This window comes from Mobula birostris, chromosome 1 (assembly GCF_030028105.1).
Source record: "Mobula birostris isolate sMobBir1 chromosome 1, sMobBir1.hap1, whole genome shotgun sequence".
NCBI lineage: Eukaryota > Metazoa > Chordata > Chondrichthyes > Myliobatiformes > Myliobatidae > Mobula > Mobula birostris.
The window spans coordinates 4,262,085-4,278,771 of NC_092370.1; the positions used below are offsets into that span (position 1 = coordinate 4,262,085).

The 16,687-nt window shown below is 41.1% G+C and overlaps 1 protein-coding gene across 1 annotated transcript in view; it reads right to left on the reverse strand.

Annotated features, from left to right (window-relative positions):
* Positions 1-1,545: 1,545 nt before the first annotated feature.
* plekhf2 (pleckstrin homology domain containing, family F (with FYVE domain) member 2) overlaps positions 1,546-16,687 on the reverse strand; it is a 40,252-nt gene continuing 25,110 nt past the window's right edge. Inside the window, exon 2 of the mRNA XM_072251718.1 lies at positions 1,546-6,521. Within this exon, the coding sequence (XP_072107819.1) occupies positions 5,767-6,513 (747 nt within the window). The 5' untranslated portion in view covers positions 6,514-6,521 and the 3' untranslated portion in view covers positions 1,546-5,766. The remainder of the gene's footprint in view (positions 6,522-16,687) is intronic.

Below are 16,687 nucleotides of genomic sequence, written 5' to 3' on the forward strand. Positions count from 1 at the left end.
CATAGCCAGTGAAGAGGCAGGCATAGCTGGGGTCCATCGGGTGCCCATGGCTGTCCCAAATCAGGAGAAAGCGGCAGGAGCTGAAGGAAAGTTGTTGAGGGTGAAGACCAGTTCTGCCAGATGGAGGTGGTGGTGCTGGAGGAGTCTTATTCAGGTTTAATATCACTGATATACATCATGAACTATGTTGTTTTCAATCAGCAGTACATTGCAATATATACTAAAAACTATACAATATGAAATATATATAACAAATTTAATTAGTGCTAAAAGAACCAAATAAGTGAGGTAGTGTTCATGGGTTCATTGTCCATTTAGAAATCTGATGGCAGAGAGGAAGAAGTTGAATGTGTCTTCGGGCTCCTGTACATCCCCCCCGATGGTAGCAATGAGGGCATGCCCTGGGTGACAGGGATTCTTTCTGATGGATGCTGCCATGTTGAAGGCAATGATTGTTGAATTAGTGAATCAGAATCAGGTTTAATATCACTGACATTTGTGAAATTTGTTGTTTTGTGGCAGGAGTATATTGCAATACATATATATTGCAATACATAATATTGTAGGCCTCCGTTAGTGTCGTGAGACCATGAATTTGCACCTTGGAAGGTCTCCAGGGGGCAGGCCTGGGCAAGGTTGTATGGAAGACCGGCAGTTGCCCATGCTGCAAGTCTCCCCTCTCCACGCCACTGACGTTGTCCAAGGGAAGGGCATTAGGACCCATACAGCTTGGCACCAGTGTCGTCGCAGAGTAATGTGTGGTTAAGTGCCTTGCTCAAGGACACACACACACAGCCTCAGCCAAGGCTCGAACTAGCGACCTTCAGGTCACTAGACGAACGCTTTAACCACTTGGCCATGTGCCACACAATACATAATAATAAAATCTATAAATACTATAAGATACAAAAAATATTAATACAAAAAATAAAAAGTGATGTAGTGTTCATGGATTCATTGTCCATCATAAATCAGATGGTGAACTAGAAACACACCCATTAATTAACAACTTCACAAAACACTTATTTCAGAGTTCATCCAAATTCTACCTATTTAAATTATTAATATAAAATGATTGAGCAAAGCAAGCCAATCTCAGAGATCTCACTGAAATCTATTGAACATTGAAAAGCCCAGAGTGGATGTGGAGAGGAAGTTTCCTATAGTGGAGAAGTCTAGGATCAGAGGGCACTGACTCAGAATGCAAGGACATCTCTTTAGAACAGAGATGAGGAGGGATTTCTTTATCCAGAGGGTAGTGAAACTATGGAATTCATCATCACAAACGGCTGTTGAGGCCAAGTCATTGGGTATATTTAATGAGTGGGGTTAGGAGAGAAGACAGGAGAATGGTGTTGAGAGGAATAAAACAGCCAAGATGGCAGACTCGATGGGCTGAATGGCCTAATTCTGCTCCTATGTCCTACGGTCTGGAAAATCCATTAGGGTAGTAATTTCAATTGCAAATGCTTTTGCACTGTTGAACGTAGAAAGAAAATGCAGAATGTGTGTTTCAGGTTTGCAGCAAGAAATTACCAAGTCTAATACAGAAATATTATAATCAGTTTATTAGTTCCATTTAGAAGACAAATTTAAAGACAGTTTTCCTAACCAACATGGGTATATTTGTTTCCCCCCCACCACCACCACGTCCCCAATAATTTGCAATGGAAATAGTTTTCATTCTCAGAACTCAAATGTGATGGAGCAGGTTACATAGTGCCTTGTACTGCAGAATAAGAAAAAAAAGGAATGATTCTAAGAAAGACAGTAAAAGTCCCGGGGTAACTGTACAACTGGAAACACTGCTATTTTAGAGTACCGAGACACTAAAAACAACTATAAAGATATGAAGATGGGCAATTTTAGATGCAATTTAATATGCTTTCTACTTTAACAATTTGGTATTAGTGTTTGATATCCAATAAATTTTAGTTAAGCAATACAATATATTATGTAACAAAATATACATCTGTTACAAAATACTGAGCCCTTTCATATTGTTTAGACATCACCAAGAATAAACAGTAAAATCTCTAAACCTGGAACTTGGAAAATGAGGAACTGGAGGCATTTCACACCAACATATACAATCCAAAAAGGAATAGGTTCTTTGATCATTAAACTGTAAATAAGTTGTTCATACTGTATTTAAAAAGTTGAGAGATGTCATTGAAACCTTCCAACTCAGTGCAGTATAGTGCAAACCTCAGCTTCGACAGATGCAAGAAACAACTTCAAAACACAAGACATCACATTTATACTTAAAAGATCTTTACTGAAGATACAAATCTGCTGTCAGCAAAAATAAAGTGCCAAACTTGGGGAGAAAAAGTATATTGTACAAAAAGAGAGCTTGACAAAATAATTTTAAAGCAATTTCTAGATCAAATCTGTAAGACAGAAGTCAAAAGAGACAGTAGAAATCAAGTTCATTTTTGTTTTTATAAATCTTAAAATATGTGCCCTTTGAGCACTGATTTTTCCTGAGAATGTTAGCTTGAGAAATCAAGATTTTCGTACTTCAATTTGAGGACATATTTCATTGCTGCAAAGTTTAATCAATAGATGACTGTAGCTGGAAGTAACAAGTTTTTATCAATAAGGAACATGTTAAGAGTTGTACAAAAGATACAAAGAACTTTTTCTACAGATTCATAGAATTCACTTGCTGAGCCACCACAAACAACTAACAAAGTTGTTTCTCAGAATTGCAGGCCAATGTAATCTTTAGAAGTTCAGCTGACGTGCAGTTGTGCCACATTAAGACTTGAGCACCTAAAGGTAGCTGCGAATGCAGAGGTATCAAGAACTACGTTGCAATGTAGTTCACAAGCACTGTTGAAATGCAGGTTATTGGTACATCGGAACATGCTGAGTAAAGATTTTCAGTGTATGGTTATTTCTGCATTTTACAGAAGTAGACAGAGTTAGTTTAATAGGATCAATCTCATTCACGGATAAATTGTCTCATGTCCAGCCACGATATATATACCCATTTAAGCCCAATAAGGCACATTTGTATAGTTAAATACAGAGAGAGAAGGAGCCAATTGAATGGCAGATCATTCAATGCTTGTGATGCAGTGTCAAAGGAGAATAGTTGGAATATTTAAAAAAATTTCTTTGCATTATTACGGACTAAATACAAAGGGAAGGAAAACAGGGTAGTTAAACATTAAATCAGTGTTATGCCACATTAGCTCAACACAAACACGAGGGGAATATGCCCAGCTTTGTAATGGCAAAGGAACTTCGAGGAATTTAATTCTAACCATAAAAAATTGCACTTGGCAGGTTTCATCTTTCAGCAAACAAGAATTCAGCACGTGCCAGCACACAAGAATTGAGTATACCGTTCGTTTTCTTTTCCTCACAACAGCCAGCTACAAATATAATCAATTATCACCAAACCCATAAACCCCAACCCAAGGTCTAATCAGCAGGCATAAACACAAGTGGTTTAGCGGTGGGTCAGAAACGTGAATCACGAGGTTGGTTTGGTCAGAGATAAGAGGATGGATAAGGTCTGAACAGATATGACATGATGTTTAGGTGCATCTTTGACATGACCACAAAGAAAGCCGCAGTATCACAATGGATAGTGACTTCAGTATATCTAGGTCACTGAACACAAACCAGAGTTGTGTAGGAGCTACACTGGGAGATTAACTGGAACTCTGCTATCACTATCATTGTCTTTTGTAACAAATGTTTTCTCTCATTAAGTCAGCTACCATATGTTAGTTTTTTTGGGGAAGAAAAAGTGTATATTTTCTACTGAACAAGCCATTTATCAAACTTGCATCATATGTTACACAAACATTCTGAATATGACAGCACTATGAATTTGATTTTGGCTACTTCAAAAAATTAATTTGTTTACAAAAATCAAAAGTGAAAGAACAGATCTGCACAAGACTGTCTTAAAGTAAACGCAAAACATCACTGGTGGGCAACGAATCTGATTTTTTTTGCATTACGGTTACGTCAAGACAAACCACATTCTCTAAAGAAACTATCAACTTCAGATTGACCAATTACTCAACTACAAACCATATCAAATTGCTCAAAAAAACTAAAGAAAATACAATACACCAGAAAAACTGTCGGCATCTCTTTACAGAGAAAGAAAATTAACGTTCCATCCTGGTAATTTCCATCAGTTCTAATGAAAGTTATCAACTCAAAGCACAAATTTCTTCAGAGGTGCTGCCTGAGGTGCTAAAATTGCAAATTTTAGCATTGTTTTTATTAGATTTCCATCGTATGCAGCTTGCAATCACGTATTTAACACTCTTAGCTATTTGTCTTGGGATTAATCTTACTAATAAGCAAGATCAGTCCATAACTTTACAAATCAATGTTTGAAGTGAAATTCTTAAAAGCCCTCAAATTTAATGAGGTTTAATCCAACAATGAGCACTTCAGTTATCTGGATGACACACACACCAGGATCACACTGATACCCAAACTTCAGTATTTCAAATTTGTGATTATAAAAGTGACCGTGACAAACCGTTTGGTCCTGAACACAGAAGATAGTCAGTGAATTTCCCATTTTCCTATCCTGTTTTTCAGCTAGTCAGTACAGAGAGGCAACAGAGTTCATTAATTCACTTTTGCTCAAACATAAATCAAAGTGTCAGCTAAGGTATTAGATGTGCCAAAGAAAGGAACAAGGCAGGGAGACTGACGGAGTGAAAAAACTCTACAAACTAAGAGCCAATGTTTAGTCAATTTTTAACCCTTCTCCCATTCTAAATAATAACAAGCCTTCAAGAAATTAACAAACTCAAGTGCACAGGAGCAACTGGAAAAATCGAGTGCACAGAAGCAATCCTGTTAATGTGAACTAGAACATTATAAATTGTTTTTTGAGTAAAAGTTTAATTTAAAATGTAACTACAAGAAAAACATTTTATAAACATTGAAGATCAAATATTAAAACATTAATTTTCAAAAGTAATTGTATGAAAATTAGTGACATTTAATGAAATGGTTTTGTAATTACTTGAAAAAAAAGCAGACTGTAAATTTTCTCACCATTTCCAATTGAGCTCTTTAAAATGTGTTTCTTTTAAAACTACAAGGAACAGGTGACTTTCTTTGAAGGGAGAAATAATTTTCAACAAACACCTCCCTTGTTCGGGTCTCAATTTGAAGTGCACAATGTGAAGACATTCATCGCTTAGTCGCTGATTTCCACTGCAGCACAGTATAATGAATCACACCACAACTACTAAGCAGATCCTTGTGTGTGTAAAAACTGGGCAATATTAAAATTCAAGAGTCAATGATATCTGGTTTAACAAATCTGCTAGACATCCTATTCCAATTGTATCAAATTTCAAACTCCTCTGAAATCATTTGAGCAGTATTTAAGTTTTCTTTTAATTTATGCAATATTTAATTTCAAACTTGCAGTATTGAGGGCTTTTTATTGACAAAATATTTCATTTCAAACTTGAGGGAAAATACAACAGAATACAAACCACGAGGAATATGACGGATTTATTCTCTACGTACTGTAAGCAAGTCAAGTAACTAGAGAGATCATGGTTGCAACCAGCCTATGAATTTTGATTTGCGCTCAGCAATGCATCCCTGCAGAAGAGCAAATATCATTAGTATATTGAAGTTTTAGGCACAAGATTTCTTTTAAGGTTAGCAGGTATAGCTTATGGCTAAAGTCAGAAGTCATTGAGGGAAGTTAACAGACCTCAGAAACAGTTTTACTTAAATACCAAAGCCGATATTTCACTTTCAATCGCTGCTGTCATCATCGTCGTCTTCATCAGATAGATTTCTAGGGGACTGAAGGGATCCGCGGTAAAACTCGGAACGATTTGGGAGAGTTGCAGTCAGTTGTCCAGTGGAAAGCATATCAAAACAGAAAGAGCACACACGCACTGGTTTGGAAGACTGGCTGGGCAGAAGGAATCTTTTTTCTGAACAAGGCCCACACACAACAAATCCACATTTGCGGCAGTGATGTCGACGGCTGACCGGGGTGAATTTAACTTTCTGACAGCGCATGCATATATTTGCCTCAGAATCGGGAACCCAGACCGCGGCGTGCTCACTATTGGGCACTTTTCCACTTTTTGACAGCAAATCTGTGACACACTTATTGATGTGATTCATCCACTCCGATTTCTCAGTAGCTGTGGCAGCATAGACAGCAAAGGACTTGGTTGGAGTTTTAATGAGCCAGCCATTACGCAGATCACCATCATCTTCAATGGAATCAATGGTAACGTTTTCCAAAGGAATAATATGCTGCTTGTTATATCTCTTCTTTTGGATGACAATATTACCGTAGACAAGGATGTCGTTGAACAAGAAAAACTGCCTGGCTTTCGGCTTCTTCCGACAGAGCTTTGTAAGAACTCCCTCACCTATGAGTACCCGACCTGGTATGGTTAGGGGCTGCCCAGCTGCTCCAAAGCAGCTCTCCACCATGCCAATGCGCCGAGCATTTGCCTCACTGTTTGCCAAGCGGTCCACCATCTTGTTTTCTGCAAGGGAAAAATTAAAGGTTTTAGCAATCCTCTTGAAAAGGCAAAACAGCAGCTAAACAAAACATAGCACCCACCAAGGATACACTGCAGTAGGGCAGGAGAAAATAAGTGACAAAGCAAGGTACTGCACCGGGGATGAAACATTCAACTAACGTTCAAAGTACATTTATCAAATTACATACACGCCACCATACACAAACCTAAGATTCATTTCCTTGCAGGCATTTATAGAAGATACACAATAGAATCAATGAAAGACCACACAAAAAAGGACAGTCAATCTATGTGCAAAAGACAAATTATGCAAATACAAAAAAATTTAAAAAATAATAATAATAGGTTATAAATAAAGAACACAAGATGAAGAGTCCATAGGTTGCAGGAACAGTTCAGTGATGGGGCAAGTGAAGTTGAGTGAAGTTATCCCCTTTGGTTGAAGAATCTAATGATTGAGGGGTAATAATTGTTCCTGAACCTGGTGGTGGTGAGTCCTGAGGCTCCTGTACATCCTTCCTGATGGCAGCAGTGAGAAGAGAACTTGGGTGGTGGGGTCCCTGGTGATGGATGCTCTTTCATGCAATAGCACTCCGTGTAGTGTGCTCAATGGTAGGAAGGGCTGGGCCATATCCACTACTTTTTGTAGGCTTTTTCGTACAAGGTGTTTCTATGCCAGACTGTGAGGCAACCAACGTACTCTCCACCACACATCTATAGAAGTTTATCAAAGTTTTAGATTTCATGCCAAACCTTCACAAACTTCTAAGGAAGTGGAGGCGCTGCTGTGCTTTCTTCGTAACGGCAGCATTGTGCCGGGCCCAGGACAGGTCTAACACTGAGAAATCTGAAGTTGCTGACCCTCTCCACCTCTGATCTCCTGATGAGGAATGTCTCATGGACTCCAGTTTCCTACTCTTGAAGTCAATAATCAGCTTCTTGGCGTTGCTCATTGATGATGTTGTGACACCACTCAACCAGATTTTCAATCTCCCCCCTATATGTAGATTCATCACCACCTTTGAATCAGTCTATGTCAGTGGTGTCATCAGTAAACCTGAATATGGCATTGAAGCTGTGCTTAGCCTCAGTTACAGGTGTAAAGCAAGTGGAGCAGGGGGATAAGAACGCAGCCTTGTGGTGCATCTATGCTAATGAAGATTATGGAGATGTTGCCAATCTGAACTGACTGGGATCTACAAGTGAGGAAATAGAGAACCTAGCTGTAATTATGCCAACGTTGTCATTTGTCGTGCCAAATGCTTGCTGTAACTGCATATTGCTTGGAGAGCTTTCAAACGGGTTGCATCACTGTCTGATATGGAGGGGCCACTGCACTCAGAAAAACTGCAGAAAATTGTAAACTCAGCCAGCTCCATCGTGGGCACTGGTCTTCCCAGCATCAAGGCCACCTTCAAAAGGTGTCACCCATCATTAAAGACTCCCATCACCCAGGACATGCCCTCTTATTGCTGCAGGAAACAGGTACAAGAGCCTGAAGATGCACACTCAACAGCTTCTATCCCTCCACCAGATTTCTTACCAAACACTTCCTTTTTTAAGAAAAAACTTCTTGCACTACTTGTTTACTCTTTTCCATGGATGCTGCTTGGCCTGCCGAGTTCCTCCAGCATTTTGTGTGTTGCTTTTATTTCTATGGTTTTTGCCTATTATTAAACATTAATGTATGATTGAGGTTTAATTAACCTTATCTGTCATTCTATCAAAGGTCTTCCAATTATCCAAATACTTACTAATGATTGAGCTAATTTCAACTTCAAAACAATCTAGATGTCAAAAATGGGATGCCACTGTAGCATAGTGGTTAGCACTGTGCTGTTACAGATCACTGCAATTCTGGCATCCATCTGTAAGGAGTTTGTACGCTCTCTCTGTTAACTGCATGGGTTTCCTTTGGGTTCTCTGGTTTCCTCCCACAGTCCAAAGGTGTACCAGTTAGTACCCAAGTTGTCCTGTGATTAGGCTAGGTTGGTAGCTGGGTAATGTGGTTCATTTGGGTTGCAAGGGTCTGCTCTGCATTGTACCTCTAAATAAATCAATCAATCATGACGGTCCTTTTACCAATTCACTCTGCCTCTGTCTAAGCTTATTTGCCAGGTACCCAGTTACTAATTGTTATTTACAGATTCAGGCAGACTGACCTATAGTTTTTCATTTTCACTGACACAACTTTGGAGGATACACTTGTTACCTCTCAACAAAAACAGTTCTAAACTCTGGAAATTTCCCACAGAACTGGCTCCCATAAGCAGCAACATATTCATAGCTAGATCATTTTTGTTAGTAATATTGAGTGAGGGATTGGCGTTGCCTAGAACACCAGGAATAACTCCCCAGCTCTTGAAAAAAAAAATCCAAGACAGACTGTCAAGGTTTAATGTCCCAAAGACAACCAATCTAATTACTGTAGTACCAATGTCAACCCAGATTAATAAATATTACAAAGGTACACCTGTTTCTGTCATGTATTGATGCTGATAAGCCTATTCGCGCTTTTATACCGACTAGACTAGATTATTACAGTGCACTTTTAACTGGACTTCCAAAGCAATCTATTGACAAACTAACTCATTCAGAACGCTGCTGTTAAACTTTTAACCAAAACCAGGAGAAGGAACACATCATTCCCATCCGAGCTACTCTGAATTGACTTCCTGCATCTTTTAAAATTGATTTTAAAAGTTCTCTTACTTGTTTTTAAAAAGTCTCAATGGTCTGGGACTGGACTACACCCCAGAATCACTTCGGTTTATAATGCTGCTCGAGCTCTCAGGACTTCTTAGAAACATAGAAAACCTATAGCACAATACAGGCCCTTCGGCCCTCAGAGTTGTGCCAAACATGTCCCTACCTTAGAAATTACTAGGCTTACCTATAGCCCTCTATTTTACTAAACTCCATGTACCTGTCCAGGGGTCTCTTAAAAGGCCCTATCGTATCCACCTCCGCCACCTCTGAGTAAAAAACTTATCCCTGATGTCTCCTCTGTACCTACACCCCAGCACCTTAAACCTGTGTCCTCTTGTGGCAACAATTTCAGCCCTGGGAAAAAGCCTCTGACTATTCACATGATCAATGCCTCTCATCATTGTATACACCTCTATCAGGTCACCTCTCATCCTCCGTCGCTCCAAGGAGAAAAGGCCGAGTTCACTCAACCTATTCTCATAAGGCATGCTCCCCAATCCAGGCAACATCCTTGTAAATCTCCTCTGCACCCTTTCTATGGTTTCCACATCCTTCCTGTAGTGAGGCGACCAGAACTGAGTACAGTACTCCAAGTGGGGTCTGACCAGAGTCCTATTTTGCTGCAACATTACCCCTCGGCTCCTAAATTCAGTTCCACAATTGATGAAGGCCAATGCACTGTATGCCTTCTTAACCACAGAGTTAACCTGCACAGCTCCTATGGACTCGGACCCCAAGATCCCTCTGATCCTCCACACTGCCAAGAGTCTTACCATTAATACTATATTCTGCCATCATATTTGTCCTACCAAAATGAACCACTTCACACTTATCTGGGTTGAATTCCATCTGCCACTTCTCAGCCCAGTTTTGCATCCTACCAATGTCCCACTGTAACCTCTGACAGCTCTCCACACTATCCACAACACCTCCAACCTTTGTATCATCAGCAAATTTACTAACCCATCCCTCCACTTCCTCATCCAGATCATTTATAAAAATCACAAAGAGTAAGGGTCCCAGAACAGATCCGAGGCACACTGGTCACCGGCCTACATGCAGAATATGAAAACCCAAACACGGGGAATTCTGCAGATGCTGGAAATTCAAGCAACACACATCAAAGTTGCTGGTGAACGCAGCAGGCCAGGCAGCATCTCTAGGAAGAGGTACAGTCGACGTTTCAGGCCGAAACGTCGACTGTACCTCTTCCTAAAGATACTGCCTGGCCTGCTGCGTTCATCAGCAACTTTGATGTGTAATGTAGAATATGACTAGTCTACAACCACTCTTTGCCTTCTGTGGGCAAGCCAGTTCTGGATCCACAAAGCAATGTCCTCATGGATCCCATGCCTCCTTAACTTCTCAAAAAGCCTTGCATGGGCCACCTTACCAAATGCCTTGCTGAAATCCATATTCACAACATCTACTGCTCTTTCTTCAATGTGTTTAGCACATCCTCAAAAAATTCAATCAGGCTTGTAAGGCACGACCTGCCCTTGACAAAGCCATGCTGACTACTCCTAATCATATTATACCTCTGCAAATGTTCATAAATCTTGCCTCTCAGGATCTTCTCCATCAACTTACCAACCACTGAGGTAAGACTGACTGGTCTATAATTTCCTGGGCTGTCCAATCCTCTGGAACCTCTTCCGTCCCCATTGATGATGCATCACTCACTTCCTGGGTCAGAGACAGGGTGAAACTTCTTTCACATTGTCCAACCACACACTCCTGGCGTCAGACACAGAGAGAAGCTCCCACCACACTTTCCAGTCACACACTCTCCGAGTCAGACACAAGATGAAGCTCTGTCCACTTTGATCCATCAGATACAGGGAGAAGCTTCCTCCACATCGTCCCTTCACACACTCGCCGGATGAGACACGGTTTGAAGCTCCGGCTGCAACGTCCCGTCACACACTCCCCAGTCAGGTACAAAGTGAAGCTCCCTCTGTACAATCCCATCACACATTATCAGGGTCAAACACCGTGTGAAGCCCCACCGTTCCACCAGACACTCTCAGGGTCAAACACAGGGTGAAATTCCCACCGCATCATCCTATTATACACTCCAAGGGTCAGACACAGAGTGATGCTCCCTCCGCACCATCCCTTTATACAAGCATGGGCTCAGACACCATGTACAGCTCCCTCCAGGCCGTCCGATCACATAATCTTGGATCCAATTCACCTGGGGTAGATGGACTACATCCCAGAGTCCTGACAGAGGTTGCTGAAGAGATCACTGATGGATTAGTAATGAACTTTCAATAATCACTTAATTCTGGCATGGTCCCAGAAGACTGAAAGATTGAAAATAATGTCACTCCTTTTGAAGTGAGGAAGGCAAAAGAAAGGAAATTATAGGCCAGTTAGCCTAATGCCAGTGGTTGGGAAAGTGTTGTAATTCTGTTTGTTATTAAGGAAGCGGTGTTGGGGTACTTGCAGACTAATGATAAAATAAGTCAGTGTCAGCATAGTTTCTGTAAAGGGAAATCTTTCCTGACAAATCTGTTAGAGTTCTTTAAAGTAACAAACAGTTTGGACAAAGGAGAGGAAGTGGGTGTCATTTACTTAAATTTTCAGAAGGCATTTGATCATGCGCACACATGACACTGCTCAAAATCCTATGATGTTACAGGAAAGATACTGGCATGGATAGCAGGATGGCTGACACACATTAGGCAGCAAGAGGGAATAGAAGGGGCTTTATCTGGTTGTCTGGCAGTGACTGGTGGTGTCCTCGGCGGTCAGTATTCGGACTGCTTCTTTTCACATTGTTTGTCAATGATTTAGATAGTGGAATTCATGGCTTTGTGGCAAAGTTTGTGGATGATATGAATAGGTGGAGGGGTAGATAGTGCTGAGGAAGCAATGCGATTACAGCAGGACTTAGACAAATTGGAGGAATGGGCAAAAATGTGGCAGATGGAATACACTGTTGGGAAATGTATGATAATGCATTTTGGTAGAATGAACAATAGGAGACTATTATCTAAATGGAGAGAAGGTTTAAACAACAGAGGTGCAGAGGGACTTAGGCATTCTTGTGTAAGTCTCCCAGAAGGTTAATTTACAGGTTGTGTCTATGGTAAAGAAGAAAAGTGCAATGTTAGCATTTATTTCAAGGGGAATAAAGGGGAATAGAATATAAATGCAAGGAGATAATGCTGAGCCTTTATAAGACAAAAGTCAGGCTGCATTTGGAGTATCGTCTACAGTTTTTCACTCCCTGATGTGTTGTCATTATAGAGAATCAGAGGTGGTTTTCAAGGATGATTCTGGGAATGAAGGGGTTAACATATGAGGAGCACCTGGCAGCTTTGGTCCTGTACTCACTGGAATTGAGAAGAATGTATGGGGATCTCATTGAAACCTTCCGAATGTTGAAAGGACTAGATGTGGCTACGCAGAACTACAAGGCACAGCCTCAAAATTGAGGGCGACCCTTTAGAAAAGAGGTAAGGAGGAATTTTTTTAGGCAGAGAGTAGTAAATCTGTGGAATGCTCTACCATGGATTGTGGTAGAGGCCAAGTCTGTGGGTATCTTTAAGGCAGAAGTTGATAGTTTCTTGATTAGTCAGGGCATCAAAGGATATGGTGAGAGGACAGTTGTATGGAGTTGAGTGGAATTCTTGATCAGCCATGATGGAATTGCAGAGTGGACTCGATGGGTTGAATGGCCTATTTCCGCTCTATGTCTTACGGTGACCAGAACTGTATAAAGCACTCCAGATGTGGCCTAACTCGAGTTTTATAAAGCTGCAACTTAACCTCCCAACTTTTCAATTCAATGCGTCGACTAATAAAGAGAAGCATGACATTTGCCCTCTTAACCACTCTATCAATCTGTGCAGTTTCTTTCAGGGAGCGATGAACTTGGACTCCTAAGATCCCTCTGTTCATTAATACTGTTCAGGGTCTTGCATTTAACAGTGTACTGTCTCTCTACATTTGACCTACCGAGGTGCCAAGATGATCATCACTAATCAAATCTCTCGAGTTTTTTCAGGTCTTCCGCCAGTCTCTAACTTATATTTCCCTCAAAAGATAATCAGCAGCTCAGCTTTTCTGAACTACAGTACACTCCAGAAATGAGGAATTCAATACCTAAAACTACAAGGGATGCAGACTCAGTTGACACTTTAAACACGAGCTCAAAATCCATTTAACCTTGCTTTTAACTAACATCTTTTTTGCCTTTTATTTTCACATTTACACTTTATACATTGTACAGCACTTGGAATCACATTGGCTGTATGAACAGATTAATATTATGAGATTTTGGTTTTCAAGACTCTGGAATGAGGACCATTGACAAAAGCATTTTAAAAACAATGGATAAAACCACTGTGGGAGCATGCCTATGTAGGTCTGGAATCTGGGTTTGACCCCACAGAGTCGGCATACAACGTGCACACTACCTCCGTAATGCAGAGGTGTCTCTGGTCTCCTACCACACCCCAACGATGTACTGTGGGGAAATGACCACTGTAAACCACCCCATGCTGACGAAGGCAGTTGAAGGGCGTGCATGAGATGATGACTTGCAGATACACAGGGTAGGAGTGGAATGAGGAATGCTGTCAGGGACCCACTGGGCTGGACTGTCTTCCATGTCACAATAATTATAGAGTATTGCTTACTTAGAGATTCTATTTAATGACACTTGGAGGAACAGGACACAAGTTGTACCACTACGAATGCAAATCAATAGTGCTGACTCAAGCTCGAATATGTAATAAGGGGATAGCTTAGTGCTAGTTTGATCTTGGAATGTTCAACCGGAAACATCAGAACCAGAAACCTCTGCTGTGCGGACTGACATGCCAGACCAGATGTTACCCCAAGCTACCACAGACTTTAAAATACATTTAGCCTCATTTAAGCTAATTCACAAATATTCCTTGCAGAAAATATATCTTCAAGGGTTAGACTCTATTGTAAAATAACAACAAATTATTTTGCTCCATTTTTTGTAAGTTAATTATATACATGACTGGGTAAAACACCTCATGGAATCTGGCAGTTGGTTCATTCCCTGTTCCCTGTAGAGGACAGTAAAAATCCGGCGAGAGGATCACCAGGCTCTCACTCCACACTATTTGGGACATTTACCGGGAGTGTTGCAGATGAGGGGGCCTGAAGCATTATTGAGGATCCCTACCACCCATCCCACAATCTCTCTGACCCACGACCACCAGGAAGGAGGTGCAGGGGCATCGGGATTGGGACTGCCAGACTGGGTAGCAGCTTCTTCCCTCAGGCTGTGAGGCTAATAAACAGCCAGATGACAATAAACTTGAACTTGACTCCACTTTAAGTAAACCCACTGACTTGACAGCCATCTGTGGCAATGAATTCCACAGATTCACCACCTTCTGACTAAACCTCCTCCTCATCTGTTCTAAATGGGCATCCCTCTATTGAGGCTGTGACTCTCCACTATAGAAAACATCCTCTCCACACCCACTTATCTAGGCCTTTCAATATTCAATAAATTTCAATGAGATCCCCCCTCATTCTTCCAATGAAGATTTAATTGGGTATTAATCTGTTAATTACTGTGGGTAGGGAATCAGTCCTTGGGAAGAGTTCGTTTTATCTCCAGCACTCAGGACCCAAGCTAGCAGAACATGTTTAACACACGCTGTTCTTGAGAAGACTGGAATTATTTGGCCCAAAAGATTTAGCAAGAGGACTTCTACACAGGGCAGCAGCACTTTCAATTCAATGTAACACACATAAGATACTGGAGAAACTCAGCAGGTCAGCTAGCGTCTATAGAAAGGGATAAACAGTTAACACTTCAGACCAAGATCCTTCAGCAGCTCTCAGCCTGAAACATTGACTGCTAATTAATTTCCATTGATGCTGCCTGACCTACTGAACTCTTCCAATGTTGGGTGTTGCTCTGAATTTTCAGCATCTGCAAAATCTCATGTGTATGATTAGCACTTTCGATTGGCAGCTCAACTAGGAAGGCTGTCAGAATTTGGGTGGCACAGTAGCATTGCAACTAGCATTATTTATTACAGCACCAGCAACCCAGATTCAATTATTAGCGCTGTCTGTAAGGAGTTTGTACGTTGTCGCTGTGACCGCATGGTTTTCAGATGTCCCGGCTTCCTCCTGCGTTCTGAAGACATACGGGTTAGGCCATATGCCTGTAATTAGGCTGGAAGTGAAATCAGAAGTGGCAAAGGAAACAGCCACTGTAATGGTAGGTATTACAATTGGGTAAGCACTGTGGTCAGCATGACAATACGAGTGTCATTTTGCTCAGTGAATTATGCTACTGGAAACTAGCATCCTTGCACGAGGTTCTACAATGAAGAGGTGCCTCGGCACCACAGTGGACAGCGCAACGCTGTCAAAGCTCGGGGTATCGAAGTTTGAACTTCAATTCCAAAACCGTCTTTAAGGGGTTTGTATGTTTCCTTTGGGTGTTCTGGTTCCCACCCTCAATCCAAATGCATACTGGGTAGTAACTTAATCAGTCATTGTGATTTGCCGTGCGACTAGGCTCAGGTTGAGTAGGTGAGTTGCTGCTCATTGCCCCCGAAAGCCTGTCCCGCTCTGGATCTCCACTTAAGCTCAATGCTGATTACAAATTGTTTGAACAATATTTCCATATTCAAAAGTGAGCCAATACACATTCTTGGAATTCTGTGGCTTAATATTGGAAAAGACTATGTGCAATAGAACATTTAAAAAAGATTCAAAAAGGAAGAATCATCAGATTTCAAAAGAAAAATATCTCATATTCCTTGAAACATCGAGTGTTGCAACATTTGTTATTTAATCTGATTTTCCAGAACAGTACTACACCATCTCTGTGCTTAACACACAATACATTGTCTCTTCTGCCTGTACGTGATCCATATTCCCCCCACCCCTGTCCCTGGATATTCATGTGTCTGCTGAGCTACAGGTGCCACAATTATAACTGCATCCAGTACTACACCAATGATCTGACACTCTTAATTTGTAAAAAAAAAACACTTACCCCACATAGTGTTTGACAGCTCTAGGCCCATACACACAGGAGTTCAGAAGAACGGGGTGGGGGTGTGGGGGGGTAGCTCATTGAAACCTATCAAGTATTGAAAGCCCTAGATGTGGATATGGAGGAGATGTTTCCTACGGTGGGTAAATCAAGGATTAGAGGGTACAGCCCCACAGTAGAGAGGCATCCATTCAGAACAAATGAAGAGGAATTTCTTTAGCCAGAGGGTGGTGAATCTGTGGAAGTCGTTGCCACAGGCATCTATGGAGGCCAGGTCATTGGTTATATTTAAAGCAGAGGTTGATAGGATCTTGATTATTCAGGGTGTCAAAGGTTATGAGAGAAGGCAGAAGAATAGGATTGATTGAAAGATTCAAAGTACATTTGTTGCCAAAGTATGTATGTAGTATACAACCCTGAGAGCAGTTTTCCCACAGAGAGCCAC